At 38.6% G+C, this 15,674-nt stretch overlaps 1 protein-coding gene across 3 annotated transcripts in view; it reads right to left on the reverse strand.

Moving 5' to 3' along the window:
• SEMA3A (semaphorin 3A) overlaps positions 1 to 15,674 on the reverse strand; it is a 339,984-nt gene that overhangs the window by 165,862 nt on the left and 158,448 nt on the right. The window contains exons 1-2 of one of the 3 annotated variants that reach the window (XM_068669961.1): positions 6,990 to 7,008; positions 5,998 to 6,195 (exon numbers count right to left, since the gene is read on the reverse strand). In XM_068669961.1, the coding sequence (XP_068526062.1) occupies positions 5,998 to 6,109 (112 nt within the window). In that variant the 5' untranslated portion in view covers positions 6,110 to 6,195; positions 6,990 to 7,008. Of the gene's footprint in view, positions 1 to 5,997; positions 6,196 to 6,342; positions 6,555 to 6,989; positions 7,009 to 15,674 lie in introns of those variants that run through there. The other 2 variants (XM_068669960.1, XM_068669962.1) reach the window with 2 other exon arrangements.

Genomic DNA, 15,674 nt, shown 5'->3' on the forward strand with positions numbered 1-15,674 from the left:
GGGCATTAAAACTCATATGCAGGATCAGTGATTAATCAAACCAAAACCATATTAGAAGGATCAGAGTACAACAATACATTAAATAAAACCTGAAAAAAAAAAAAAAAAAACAAAAAAAAAAAAACACTTCCAAGCAAAAAGAAAGAATTTAAAATACAAATCATTTAGTGGTTTCTTCTCGGAAGCAGTTTGATAATGCTTTTTGTACATACAAATGCACATGCAGGAGAGATTATCATATATAAGCCATTTGTATTGTAGCAACCTGCAAAAACTGGGTTTCTTATTTTAAATATTATTTTGTCAAATTGTTATGGAATAAATGCACACCTAAATAAGCCCTGAGCAAACAGATAGGTACTTCAGTCCTGATCTAAAAGACTTCAAGCACAGAAGCAGATTTTAAGGCAGAATTCACTTACAGGAGATCCACTGAAGTCAGTGAAATTGTAAACGATTAATTTTTTATTTTTTTTTTCCAGGTGAGAGTTGTAAAGAAGCTATCATAAAAATGCAAGGGTAAGAGCTGTACACCTTGTACAGAGCTAAAGAGCTGTGCTTCATTTTCTGTCAATACAGCACCACCTTTCATGAATATGTCAGTCATTGGTAATCCATACAGCACAAATAATTACAGAGAACCTCAGCTTCTCAGAAAAGAGAAGTAATTCAGAAGGCCCTGTAATTCAGAAACCACTTTTTCCACTGGAATTAAATGGGAAAGTTGGAAACACAAAATGAAAATGTTGGGCTAGGTTTTCACCCTCCTTGTTCCAATTACTCTGCATGTCTCAGGCACTAATTAGCAAGCTGAAAATTTCCCTATATAGGCAAGATCTGAGCTTAGGCATTTTCTTTATCAGCTTCTCCCTTCTGTCAGCATATAGGACATGACAGAGGCACATGGGATACATTTGGGTTGTCCTATGGTCTCTTCTGACAGTCCTCAGGTCTTGTGAAGATCCCACTCAACCAACATCAGGAAGAGCAATATGCAGAGCTTCTCTGAAATTCTCAACATTTACAGGGAAAAAAAAAAAAAAAAAAAAGCTGAGGAATCTGTGACTGCATCTGACGTCTTCATTGCCTCCAGAGTGAACTGAGCTGATGGCAAGGACAGAGAGCAGCGGAGCATGCAGAAACACCATGCAGAAAGGCTGGAAGCTGAGGAACGTGACAATCCTGCACCTCTCAACTGTCAACGTCACCTGCTTGCCTTGCTTCCTGGTCTTCTTCCCAAATCTAGACAGCCCTTCATTTCCTTTTCAAGCATGTTGGAGAGGCTTTTCCCTCAGTCTAAGCAAAAGGCTTTTTAAGCAGGTACCTTGAAACCTGAGACAAATTCTAACAGTGGTCCCAGTTCAAGAGAGACAGCCTGTATTGCTGATATTTCTCCCTTTCCTTCTCCAAGCCTGGCCTGCTTTCCCAATATTTGTGGAGTTATTGAATTGTGAGTTATAGAGTTTGATTGAAAGGAAAAACCACAATCAAAACCGCCAGCAGGTCATCAGCTACAACCCAACTAGGTCAACAAACTACAAACCAAGTATCATATTTACACTAACATACATACAGGTAATTCAGTGCAGTGTCATTCCTCCCTCGTCACAGCATGTTGCACTGATTGAGTCAGACAGAAGCTTTGCCATTGCTCTCACTAGGGCCAGGATTTCATCCGTATAAAAATCCATCACATGAAATTGTAAATCAACTGCACTTCAAGGACAGAGTAGTTCTCACTATCACTCCAACTTTAAACAAAACACTTATTTTTAATATGGTTTGAACTGGAGCCAGGGAGTAATAGAGCTAAATCTGTGCGCAATGCTTTTCCACTTACTTGTTCTCAAGTAATATGTATCCAATTGAGCAACAATAACAAAGAAGAACCACACATGTACTCTTACAAAACATACTTACAGCATTTAGTAATTTTCAATAGAGAAATAGGACGCAACAGATGGATTTGAGAAAGTTGGGTTCACAAGATTTACTCATATGGAGACAAAAATGGAGGTTGTCTTAGGAAAAATCTATAAATCAAGGAATTGTTAATGGAAACTCGCTATTTCTTTGGGCTTATATGTTTATATTTAAAGGTTAGTGTTGCTGGTTTTGTCTCTGTTTGTGACATTGCCCCTCCATACAGAGGACAGCAAAAGAAAATAGGAGACAACAGATGATACAAGAAATCCATCTGGAGTTAAGGCTATATTTATTGTTTTAAACTTTGCACACTCAACTTGATCACCAACTTTCTGAGAACTCTGTGTGCAATAGAAGTTTTCTGAGCAGAATCTGTGACCTGGCGACACAGTGACTTACAGCTGATATGGAAACTCAAGCCAGTGAGATTTAAAAAAAAATAAAAAATCTTTAAGAAAAGATTCTTCTACTTTGGACATACCAAAAATTACATTTCTTGTTATTTTATAATTAAGACAAAATCTTTGAAGGACATAAAAAGAGGAGCTCAGATGTTGAAGGGCTTGGCTGAGCTTTCAGTTTTACAGCTTTTTTTTTATTTTATTACTATGCTGAGACTATGATCCAGAACTTATTGACGTCAATAAACTTTGGATCGGAAGAATTAATCATATTAGTTCTCTTTGAAATAAGGAGACAGGTATCACCTATGTTAAACCTTTCCAATCTGTGCTCTAAAAGGAATATGGATGGAAACTTTAAAACGCACAAAGCAAAAGCCCTGATGCTACTGAACAGGAGTTTCACCACAGATCTCATCTGGACAAGGATTTCCCTAATGAGCCCCTCAAATTTCCTTCCTTTAATACGTCACCAAAATCAAGGTGATATAAACCAAATAACCAGAGCTCTGTTTTACAATAAACAGAAAGAACCTTTTCAGACCGCAGATGAGGCCTTAATATATGTATTTATACACTTTCCCTTCCTCTTCCTATCCACAACGTACCCTGTAGGATGCTTCTAATCTGCTGCAAGACTGAGTGACGTGAAGTTAAGAGGAAGCGAAAATGGGAGTTAACCAAAATTTCTGTCCAGCAACCTGGGAAATGGCAGAGCTAATACTGGACCTTTGAAAACAAGTGACCATAGGAAATCAAGGTTGGCAGGGCTTTAACCCTTCATGACTCATTTCACTAACTTTTAAAGCAAAAGCCTGAGCTTTTTAACCATGTTTGACATCTAATTAGTTGAGAAAAACAAGAAGTTAAAATATATCCTTGCTTTTCTTTTGAAATAAAGCGCTGACAATTAGCTCCAAGGTTTAAGCAAAAAGACAAGCATGCATGTTAAAACAAAGCACAATGACAGCCACTGAAAAGAGAAGTCACTTGGGTCAATCTTTTTACCTTTACATATTCTTTTCAATATTATGAGTTTGTTTTACCACTGCTCTTTATGGAGAGGCAGAACGAGTAAGTAACTGGGTAGCATCTTCTAATTGTAAACAGTTTGACTAGAGGTGAATCATGTAGTATCACATAATCATACAGCAGCGAGGTATATCCTGGGAGATGCGTATTAGCATGTAAAGTAATTCAGTCAGTGCCTAAAAGACACGTTTTCAATACCTTCATCTCTTAAGGCTGCTCCTATGCAAACTATTTATCTGTGCACAATGATGAAAGGAAAATTTGTCTCGAAAAGCACCAGCTGATAAGGCTTAGTTTCCCCTGACTAATAATGATATCCCCATACTTAGGGATCAATGTAGCAGCACATGCAGCATGTTCCTCTTGACCTGGCCAAGCATTTACACTGGTACTTAACATTAAGCACATGAAGAATCTGATTTGATTTTTAGGGTTACACACTTCTGAAGCAAAATTTATGATTAAGTACACATACAAATCAAAGGGCAGAGTGTGAATTCCTGCAAGTCTTCAGACTTTACTTTAACCTGCTTTGAGTTAAGTACGCATTTACTTTCTTTGCTGGTTAGGAAGCAGGGTTGCTCAGCATTTAAACTCACTATCTTTTTACAGTGACCTATCAGTCATAAAAACAGTGTCAATGCTCCCTTTTGTTTCTTGTTTTGTACACATAGGACTGACTATATATTAAAGTTTGGTGTCTGATACATTTAAGAAATGAAAATTAGATCCTTTCTTGCAGAAAGAGCTGAGCTGGAAAACAACCAATAAGCAGAGTAGCAAAATGTTGATAAACTGCACATGGATACAGTAGCATCAGGAAAAAAAATAATCAAGTCACTGTCAGGCATATTTGGCCATCCTTTGAAATTAGTTGCTGTGAGATTAGCCAGTATAAGCAGGGGTAGAGAACTTGAGCCATCAATAAACTTTAAAAAGTGAAAAATAATAAACAATAATTAATTAGCCATTAAAACCATTTACAGGACATTTTTTATAGGATTTATGCTTCTCTATACTAATCTGAGTTTCAGTATGATTGTGAAAGTTTGGAAGCTATTAAGAGGTTTTTAATGACTTTTGACATGACATGTAGTTATGGTAGAAGTTTTCTTCAGACTACATTATTCAAAAGAATCAATTTTGTAAAATAGAAATGACTTTTCTTACGAAAACCAAATGAATGAACACCTTAAACTGTTCTTTTCATATGAATCTTCTCATGTCTAAACACACAAAAAATGTGCATATATGTGTTCCTTAATAAAGCCCCACACAGGTATTTTTTCATAACAATGCATCCAAGTTTTGCAGGTGTTTAATTTTTTTCTTTTTAATCTGAAGTGTGAAAATGACATCTGCCTTGTCTCAGAGAGGACTTTTCTCTGTTTCATTTACAGCATATGAAAGATGGAAAAAAAAAAAAAAAATATTTCTACTGGCAAGAGATGTATTGACACTATACTGTAAACTGAGATTGACATCTATGACCGGGCATGCACACACACATTCTCTTTTTTCACTATAGAAATGGTGTGTTACTTTTCCTCCCTTCCTTCAGAAGGATAGTTGCTGCTCCTTCTTCCAGCCTTCTATAATCTGAGAATTATGAGAAGGGAGCTCTTCAGAGAGAAACATGTACATACACACACATGCACACACACATACACAAACGCATTCTTTTTAGCAATAATACAAATAAAACAGCTCCTACATTTTAAACTTCTTCCCCAGTTACATATTCTCCATACTTTGTGATTTCTCCTGAAAATATATGTATAGAGGAGCTATGCTGATAAAGAAAAGGAGTCTGCCTATTTCAGAGTCCTCCTTTAATACAGGCACTATTATACAAAAGTTAATTACTGACAGTTGCAGTGTGAGTAGCATTACACAATTTCCAACATAAACGTAATCTCAGAGCTCTTTCTTCAGTTATACCTTCCTTGTGATTTTTAATGACATGCATCAGACTATACCGAAAACAACCTCAGCTCAAATAAATTGCACTGCATCCATAGGCAGTATTTTCTAGTGCATAACAGTCCTTTCCTCCTTTTCTGGACTGATCTGTTTCTTTCAGTTTATAGTTTCTTGGCAAACCCACCATCTACTGCTTATGTTAGGCATCTGATTGTCAGATTTGTACAAACTGAATATTCATGACTTGAAAATTAACCACTTCATGCCTAAATAAAGGAAAATATAAATCTTCACTTATTCCACGCTGTTTGAAAGAGATCCGGTACTGTGGCAGCACTACATGCCCAGAACGAGGGGGGGGGGGGGGGGGGATTAGCTGGGTGGTCAAACACGTCTCATCGTTTTAAAGAGTAAAGTCCGATGAAATAGCACAAGACTGGAAAGACTCTTCCCCGGATCAGCACGATCCCGAGCCCTTGTCTACAAATGCAACTAACTCTTTGTCTATGTTTAAACTGCGTGGTACCGACCGTAGCACAGAGTGGCTTTTTAAAGTATTTTTCTCAGAAATTTCTCCTCATGCCACTTTCCCCTTCGGAAGATAAGGAAGACTCGGGAGGAAGGTGTAGGGGGGGTTGGGGGGGGAGGGGAAGGTGAGGGGCGAGAAGGAGAGGTTTTGAGGAAAACGGAGAATAAGAGAGAACAACAGGCTTACCTTTATAGGATAATTTGAGCCTCGGCACGTTGTTCTTCACATGCTGGCAGTTCACTCTTCCTGCTAGTAATACTCCCAAGGAAAGCAAGGCAATCCCCCTGAGCCAGCCCATGCTGCGGCAGCCACTGGAGGGTCCCTGCGAGCCGGAGCCGCGGCTCTCCCCGTCCTGCCGGGCTCCGCCGGGGAACTTCAGGCAACCTGGGGAGCGGAGGTAACAGGTGATGGGGGTGGGCTCCGCGCCCCGCCGCGCCCCGCCGCCAGCAACCCCGGCCCCCCTCCTCCTATTCCTATTCCTCCTCCTCCTCTCCGCCGCCTCCGGGGCAACTTCAAGCCCCTCTCACGCACACGCCGCGGGCCGGAAAAAGAGGCAGCCCCCGGGAGCGAGTGGCGGCCGGGCGGGGGGGCGGCATGATGCGAGAGGCGGCGGCGGGCGGTGCGGGTCGGGGGCAGGGGCCGGGGCCGGGGCCGGGCCGGGGCCGTGGCGGTGCTGGCGGGCGGGCGCCCCGTTCCCCGCACGGCGGGCGGGTCCCCGCGCACATGGAGGGAGGCACCGGGGAGGGGGGGGGGACACCGGCTCTCCCCGAGCTGGGTGCAGCTGACAATGGGAGAGCAGGAAAGCTCGATCCCCCCCCCGCTCCCCCTTCCCTGCTGTCACACCACACATGCAAATGGAGGGGGGGGGGAAGGAAGAAAAGAAAAGAAAAGAAAAACAACAACAAAAACCATCGCGGCTGAGATTAGAGGAGGGATCAGAATCCTCCACCGAGCTTGGGAAAGGCACGGAGCTGTAAATTGCACGATCTATTTTATGCCGTGTCCAGGGGGTTGTGTTCCTGTTATTATTAGTAGTAGTAGTATCATTACTATCATCGTTATTAATAGTATTGCTATTATTATTATTTTTTCATTTTACAGCTCCAATTAAAAGATGTCCTGTCCTGTCCCTCCTCCCCCCACCCTTTAAAAACACAAGCCACAGTGTTGCTACCCACATAAATAACATCTCCTGCCCATAACATAATCCTCTTCATGTTGCTCCCAGTTAAAAACAAGTAACAAAGTCTTCCATCAGCATAACTTCACCGCTGAAGCTTTTAAAGCCTTGTTAGGGAAGGTTGTGCTAACCCTCCCGCCCTCCCCACCTCCTGCACTACTACAATTCAGCAAAAGAAATTCCTGGTAAAGCCTACTTCAACAATCAGTTCAAGACACGTACAGGTCTAGAGGGGCTTATAAATTACACTGGAGGATTCTCTGAAGCATTCTTATAAGTTAAAAACATTCCAAACCTTCCAATTCCTAGTACTCTGAATATTTTAGTGCTATATTTTTTTACACAATGAAACCAGATAATGTTTTTTGTTTGTTTAAACCAGAGGGGACACAAAGTACCTTTTTCTAAATGTTATGGAGCTGTGAATACAAACACGTAAGCAAACTTAAACTGTCCCCACCCACACATCAAAACCCTTTTAGACAGTGATGGTTTATTACATTTACTGTGCTGTGCTGAATATCAATTTAACATGCAATTTGAAAAGTAGTCCTACATTGATATATACAGCTCATTGCATTCCTAATGCAATATGGACAGAAAAGTGCAAAACTTTTAATAATAAATAGGTGCCCCCTATTTATTTTGCTCTGTGCTTTTCCAGAAGAAAAACTCTGTGAGTGCTTTAGGTGAGAGCGTCTGCCGTATTTGGATGACATCTCTTCCTTCCTTTCACCACTATTTACTGTGGGTTGAAAACCAGTTATCTAGTCCCACCAAAGGGGATCACACTGCACAGAACAGAATTTTTACAGAACATGGCATCTCTTTTCTGTGCTCAAACCCAGTTAGTAAGCCAGTGTCTAGGAAATATTCTTAACTTTGAAGCTGAAGTTCATAGTTGCAAATGCGGGTGTCAGTATGGTTCTAATTAAAATGTAAAGGCTCGTGCAGAACAAGGCTTGGTGCTATGGTAAAGCAGAATTTTATTCTGGCATTGCTGCTTTCAGTCCTTAATATTCACACACCAGTGGAAAAGAAGGGGCTTTTCCCTTCTCCTCTTTAACAAATTCTTCTGCTTCTTGAGCTTAATTCATTAATCCTGTGGCATTGTATCTGCCAGATTCAGCAATTCCATTGATCAGCAGCATTGTTAAGAAAATATAATCCAAAAATAATGTTGATTTTGGTCATTCCCACACTTGTTATCCTGAGCATTTTCATGCTCCAGGCAGTGGATTAGAGCTCCAAAATGACAAGAGACGCCTGTCTGTTTTCCATGGATTACTTGCTACACACACTCTGCAAAGGAATTCATGTCACTTTGAGATTATTTGAAGAATTGGCCTAATGAATTATCCTTTTGTGTGCAGCAAACAATCAGAAACAAAACACAAAAGATACACCATATTCAGGACTTTATAAAGCACATCATCTTACAATGATGTTGTTACACTCAATGTACTTCTAGTTGCATAAAGGATAAAGGATCAACTACTTTTTTTTTTTTTTTTTTTTTTTTTTAATAAGGAAAAGAAAGTAAGAAGCTAAAATTGTATCTTTCTAATGTAAACTGAATGTGTAACACTCCAGGCTACTTTCCAGCAACCAAATAAATAAAGCATGGTCCCCAGCCAACATATATTTTGCCCAGAAACATATGGATTAGATACAATGAGTACTAACTTATCTAAGATTGCATTTTGAGAGATAAAATAGAGAATGATGTTAAAAAGGATGAGAGATGCTATCTCTTTGCATCCTTTGTAAGTGAGGCTGCTCACATTTTGCTTTCCTCTGTGGGATATGCCAGTCCAAAGACACAGAGAAGGGTAAAAACTGACCCTGTGGGTCGTCCTCCTGCTATTTAGCTCTAAGTAGTGCTAATCAGCTAGTCAGGCTAGCATATGCTACACCCCCTTAAAAGGAGAGGGGCAATAGCAGCACTTCAGTGGTGCTTGAAGAGGCTTTATATCTCAAAGACGCCCATTGCCATATGTTGCTTCTGCCAAGGCGAAACTGGGCTCTGCTTGGAAGGAATGATTTGGCCTACATGCCTACGGCAAGTGCCAGAAACCTCAACTCTGGGAATTCAGGGTGGGCAACAACTCACTTTCAAATGACAAACTATTCACCTTTTTTCCTTTGGTCTTTTGAAAGTGATCTAACTACTCAGTTTGGAGAGAGGGAAAAAGTAAAATCCCAACTTTCCCTGGTTCTTTAAATAATATCCTTCTCCCCTTAAGAAAAGAAGATCACATTAGTTTAATTATTCCATTGTTACTCAATGAGTTCAGAAGAAACAACAGTTCTGCATCATTTCCCATAGCTGTTCCAGACTTTATTTTTGTTTTCTGTAATGGCATTTATATGACATTCTATACAGTGTTTTACTTTCCAAAATCTGGATAGGCACTTGTGGGTTCTGTGTAACATTTCTGGTCTCATGCTGTGTGGCACTATAATTTGGAGATTTTTATACTGCCTATACTGCCTGGTGCAACAACTTCACATTGATAGATCCTATAAAAACTTCTACTTGGATGTGACTGGGCTTTCACTGTTGACCATCCATGCAGAATTATTCTTTCAGTCACTTATAAATTGGCATTACTTGGAGCTTCTCATTAGTCAGAAATAGCCTTACTTGACTCATGATTACTTCAAATCTTCTTGTTGCTTCTGTGATTTTTATACTTAGAAGCTCTTGAAAGCTTAACTGCTCTAAGAAAGTCTTTAGTATGCTTTAAAAATGTACTTATGTTTTCAGAATTGTTTCCTGTGTCTTAGATGAGTCATTACTTGTTTATATCAATGTAATCAGGTACTTCTCAGAACTGCAAAGGAATAGCCAGAATCTGTTTTCGATTGGCAGTACTAGCTTTGTAATATTTAAGAGAAAGATTTCTTGGTTTCATTGTGCAATTTCTGGATAACATCAGATTAAAAAATAAAAAATCCCCAACAGCCTTTTAGAGGGTATCTGATTGCTAAAAACCTCCCTAGAGAACACACTCCTGTAGGAAATGTGAAATCCTAACTCATATAGACTCCCTGCTATTTTCTCCTGTAGTAGGTGAGTTGCTTGATAATCAGAATATTTACAATTCTGCAAAGGGTCCTTTTGAAATTGCTCCAGTTGTATACATAATGATACCTGTAACACACTTTAGAATAACTGAATAATTATTGGTCCAAGAACAGCTTTAACCTAGAGCTCAATTATAAATAAATGCATTTGTCATGTGATGTGTGAGAGGCTCAGGGTGCAGTATCAAAATACTCTGAATTCAGAAGCAAAATTCCATTTAAGAAGATCCAGACCTCAGATGCCACATTTTGCTTTCATGTCACAGACTTCCACTCTTTCATTTGGGATGTTACAGACTTTTTTTTTGTGGGGACATTCCAGAAAAAATATAAAAAAGATTGTTTAAAAATAATCTTTGTGGGAATATGAAAGGGGTTGCTTTTCATGCAGACTCAGTGCATATGCCAGCTCATGGAGATGAAAAAAATGTGAACTAGTACTGGAGAAAAGCTGAGTAAGCAGCAATGGAGAGGAACTTCAGATATTGGCCTCACTTCTGAAGGCAACATGTGTTGAAGCTTTATCTTTAAGTGAAAGTGCTGATATCAGACAAGAATCGAAACCAGGAGTCTACTTGACATAGTACGTAATGTAGGTGCTCTTCTTCCTTTCATATGGAAGAAAAAAAAAATCAAGAAAAAAGAAGAAAGCTGTAAAAGGTCTATATGGTGATGAAAAATGCTTGTGATATTCAGACCTAACTGGATTTATTGGGTTGGATTTATTTATTTATTTGTCTTTAACAGTGGTGATGATTATCAAACTAGCTCAAGAGGTTACAAATCACTGTTTCCACCTGGATCTTAAAGGCTTTAAAGTTCTGTGAACTGGCAGTTTTTAAGTTCTGAAGCAATTACAGAGCAAAATTACTTAAAAATGCACCAGCAAAAAGGGAGCTGAAGGTGTAGATTTTAACATTTTATCAAGCTAAATTTGCTAAAATCACTGGCTTGCATCTAGATCTGGGAATATTCTTGTTCTTAGAAGTCTAGACATGTCAATCCCCAGTGCTCCCCTGGGCTACATTGCATTTGGTAGCTTTATTCGAATCTCCTGAATCTACACAAATCTGTAACTTTTTTATTATTGCATGTGATCAGGTTGTTAACCAAGCCAGTTAGTATCTGTCTTCTCTCAGTAACACTGCATCTTACTGTCTTGTCACAATCAACTTTTCCTTCATTTCTCAGGACTAATGAGACTGTACTATATGTGATGTTTGTTCTTTTGGCAGCATAATAGGATCTGTATCAGTATGATGTGTTTTATTCACAATACTTTCAGGTCTATTAAACACCTCATCAAATTCTTCAAAAATATTCTTTGCATCCTGTTCTGTAGACAGGTTATACGCCTGTCTGAACAGCAGCATTTGCAGATTGCTCTTCAAACTTAAACAAAACTTCTCTATTTCCTTGGCCTCAACTGCCTGATGTTCATCTTCATATTCAAATGTATGTGAACTATGATACCCAGAGCCATAGTAAGAAACCTGCTTTAAGTGCCAAGCATGTGGCATTAATAAGAGTAACGAAGAGCTTATTTTTTCCCAACTCATGGTGTGGTGCAGTAGCTTCTGTTTCCAATGGATTAGCTCTGGGGTACTCATCCAAAATGAGCAAAATTTCCAAGTCTGTTACCTTTCAAACACAGCTACTTCCGTCCCTCTGATTTCTTATGTTTATTGGCTGTTGGGCCTTCACTGAGGAAATACTAACAAGGACATATGTTTTTTTTTGTTTTGTTTTGTTTTTTACAAGGGATGAGGGAAATGCAAAGAAAGATATGACGTTCTAATTCTTCAGAGAAAAGCCAATTTAAGAAAAGTAATTACAAAGGGGAAAACAAAGCAACAGCAACCCTGAAACTTTTGGCTCCTTCCAGGCCTGACATTTTGAACTTTGTTGAGGGAATTGTAACCAAGCCGGAAGGCCTCCTCACAAATAACAGGTTTACATATAACAGATTAACAAATAACAGATTAACAAATAATAAATTTAATAGTTGGTGGATCTCTGAGAAGATAGATAATAAAACAGTCCTGTCCTGGCTGAAGAACCAGCTTGCAAGGTGTATTATATATAAATGTCTTACAGATTCAGTTACTTTAGCATTTATATCCAACTTCAACTTTTATCACCCACATTTTCTACAGAATTTGAACAACTAACAATACCTATTTTCCTGCAAAAAAAAAAAACTCAAATAACTGTTGTAACTACGAAAAATAAGCCCTTAGAAAGATGTAGATCGATATCAAAATATGTTTTTCAGAAGTTCATACTTGTCTTTGAAAATCTCTTTATGTTCTGATTTGCATGTATAGACTCCCCATACACCTTTCAAGGTCTGATCCTTAGGGATTTGCTCAGGGCCACACACTAAGACATTAAGATGACAAGAAATTGATCCTCTTTTTCTCACGTACTATGCCAACAATTGCATCCTTACCTCTTCATTTGTCATAGTACACAAGTCCTTCCTGTCAGCCCTAGAAGTCCCTCCTTATCATTTGGTATACAGAAAATCCCCAGTTCTATTGTATCTGGGATCCATCATAGCCAACCTTTTGGCCCTATGTAATTTTGCTTAGTAACCTTTACTGCCAACTGTCAAAGACTTGAAAGACACAACACTATCTTGTGTGCCACCCATTCATCACAGGCTTTTAAATAGCCCAGGTGAATTGCAGCAGAGTCATATGCACAAACCGCAAAATGAAAGCGTATGCAACATCTGCTATTATCATTGTATGATCTGGACATTTTTTTTTTTTCTTTCCTTTTTTTTTTTCCTTTTTTATTTTTTATTTTTTTGTTGTTGTTCCTTCTTGTGCTGAGTGGTTTGTTAGTATATGACATAGACATAAAAGCAACAAAACTCTAACCACTGGCTGTCATCTTCATATAACTGCCCTATTTGACTTTCTAGACTGAAAAACTTTTTAATGAGGATGTTTTTTTCATAGACAAATTAGAAGTCTGATTTTGTTGAATAGAGTCTGTGGGTAGAAATCATCTTTGGAAGATCAAACAATATCACACAAAACATAGGGGCTAAAGAGTCAGCTTATGGCTTCAGATGCCAAAACTGATAGCTATTTAATCACAACTCTGCAGAAACTGGGAATGGTAAGTAAACTGTGATAGCCTAGGAAAACTTGGTTGAACTTTCAATAATTTGACCTCTGTGAATGCATTTAGAGTCAGCAATATGTGAAAGTGTGTGCTAGAAGGAAAGGGGAGGGGGGATTCAAAGAAAAACAGACTCTAAAAAAGCACTAACTAACTCTGTCTTTCCCCTTCTGAATCCCCAGTGAATAGGGGTTTCAGACAGGGAGGGGAACATTATCCCTTCTCTGGTTTGAATTTGTAACTATTTCAGAGAATCTTTCCACTACATTGTTCTCTTATTTGTTCTCTGACATCACAGTCCATGATATTTTAGGCAGGTAAAAGACACAGGAAAGAAAGATTCCTTCTGTCTCATGAAGTCTTAAAATCCAAAACAAAGTTAGAATGGAGCTGAACCTGTCAGTCATGTAAATCTTGCCTGTGAAAATTCAAATGTAGCTTGAACACATGCACACACACATACCATTAGAGCAATTCTGTAGGAAAATAATTGAAAACTAAGATTTTTTGTTTGTTTGATTGATTGATTGTTTGATTTTGCTCTTAGGCATTCTAAAAATATTTCAAATATACAATATTTTGCTATCTCAATATTTATATATGCAAGCAGAGAGTACCAAAACTGAGAGTACTCAGACCAAAGTCTGAGCAGTTGCAGTCTATCTCTTCTCTCCAAGTAGCTGAAGATGCAGTTTCAGCACTCAGAGCTCCCTGGAGCAGTTCAATGGCAGTGGTAAACGTAATAAAGGAAACACATGGCCAGATGTGGGGAGGAGTGCAGCCTGACACCCTGTTGGAGGTCATACGATAATGGAGATCTGCTGACACTGTGTAACATCTTTCTGCTCTTTCAGAGCCAGGCCCTGTACCAGAAGAGAAGGAAAGACAAAGATGCTGGTACTGCCAACAAATATTTCCCATGATAATATAAATTCTTAATTCTGGACCAGAATTAGCTACTTATCAACACCTTGGTGTCTTCTGATCAAACTAGAAAGGATATATATATATTAATAAGCCAGGTATTCTGTACATGCAAAATAGTGTAATCACAACATACTTTATGCTATACCAAAACAATCATGGAAAAGAGATTGGACTCAAGCCGGCACACCCTATATATACATATAGTTAGAGACAATACATGTTGTATACAAGTGTAATATAAAATTAGCATAATTAGCCTTCTTCATTTTCCCTGGCATTTCAAAATATCTCACAGATGGATCCTTCAGGTTTTCTTTCTTTTTTTTTTTTTTTTCTTCTCTCTGTATAAAGCTTATATGCCTCTTATACTGATTTCATGAATCTCTAGGCCAAATTCCAGAGTATTTCTTGATGCTTTACATAGTAATTTTAAAAAATATAAATATGTGTCTATGAAGGTTACATTCCTCCTTTTTATTTTTTATTTTTCCTTACATGTTTTATCTCCACCTTCAAGTGAAACAGAACAAGAATATGTTCATAAAGACAAAAAAAATCTATTGTTTATACTGATTGGTACAGACTAGGCAGCGAGGGGGAAAAAGCAAGGCATCTGTTGAATACAAATGAAGCCAGCAGGTTGATGTGTTAGTGTTTAGGTTCTGAAGCTGCTTGTCACTTGCTTTTAGAAGCTGAAATCTCACTTCCTCCTCCCCTACCACAGGACAAAGGTATGAAAAGCCTGGTGGCTTCAGAAAGGTGAATTTACATGACACTGCCGACAAAGCTGATACAAGGCCAGTATTTACCTATTTAAGGCAATTTTCCACCTCAGACCTAAGTTTACCAAATCTAATTTTGTTCCAAACAGTCCATTTTAGCTGCTGTTAAGCATCCCTGAAACTACTTGCCTTATGTTGCTAATGACAGGGAGGTGTGCTGAAGCTTAGAATTAGTGTCCTTAAAGAGTTTATTATGATGGCAAAACCAACTGTTAAGAGAGCTCCCCTGTGCCCAAAAGGTCTGTATTGTGCTTCAGAAAAGGGGGGGTTCCCAATAAATTGTGCAAATTGGAAAGAGGAGAAGAGGAAAAAAACACAACATCTCAGACTTCAAACAAATCTTGCTCTCCGTTTTTCTTCCAAAGTGTTGAACGATACATGATGTCATATGATGTGTGGTAATTCCCCCTTCTCTATTTTGAGGGGAATAAATGGTTTCTGTTTCTGAGAAAATGTATTAAAGCCAAATTTTACTCTCAGTTACCCTGATGTCACTCCCAAACAACAACAATTCAAATGCAGTTCCTCTAGATTTGCACTGATGTAACGGAGAACAGAATGCGGTGCTTGAAAAAACAGCTGTCACCTTATGGAAAAGTTTATGAAATAACTTATTTGGAAACAAGTGTTCTTCTGTGCACTATATTTCCCTGTACATTTTTTTTTCTTTCTCATTCTTTCTTTCTGAAGACAGTGCATGAAAACAGAATCGCTGTTGTTTCTTAAGAATTTATCTGCTTCTGCACTTA

Source organism: Anas acuta, chromosome 1 (assembly GCF_963932015.1).
Source record: "Anas acuta chromosome 1, bAnaAcu1.1, whole genome shotgun sequence".
In the NCBI taxonomy this organism is placed as follows: domain Eukaryota; kingdom Metazoa; phylum Chordata; class Aves; order Anseriformes; family Anatidae; genus Anas; species Anas acuta.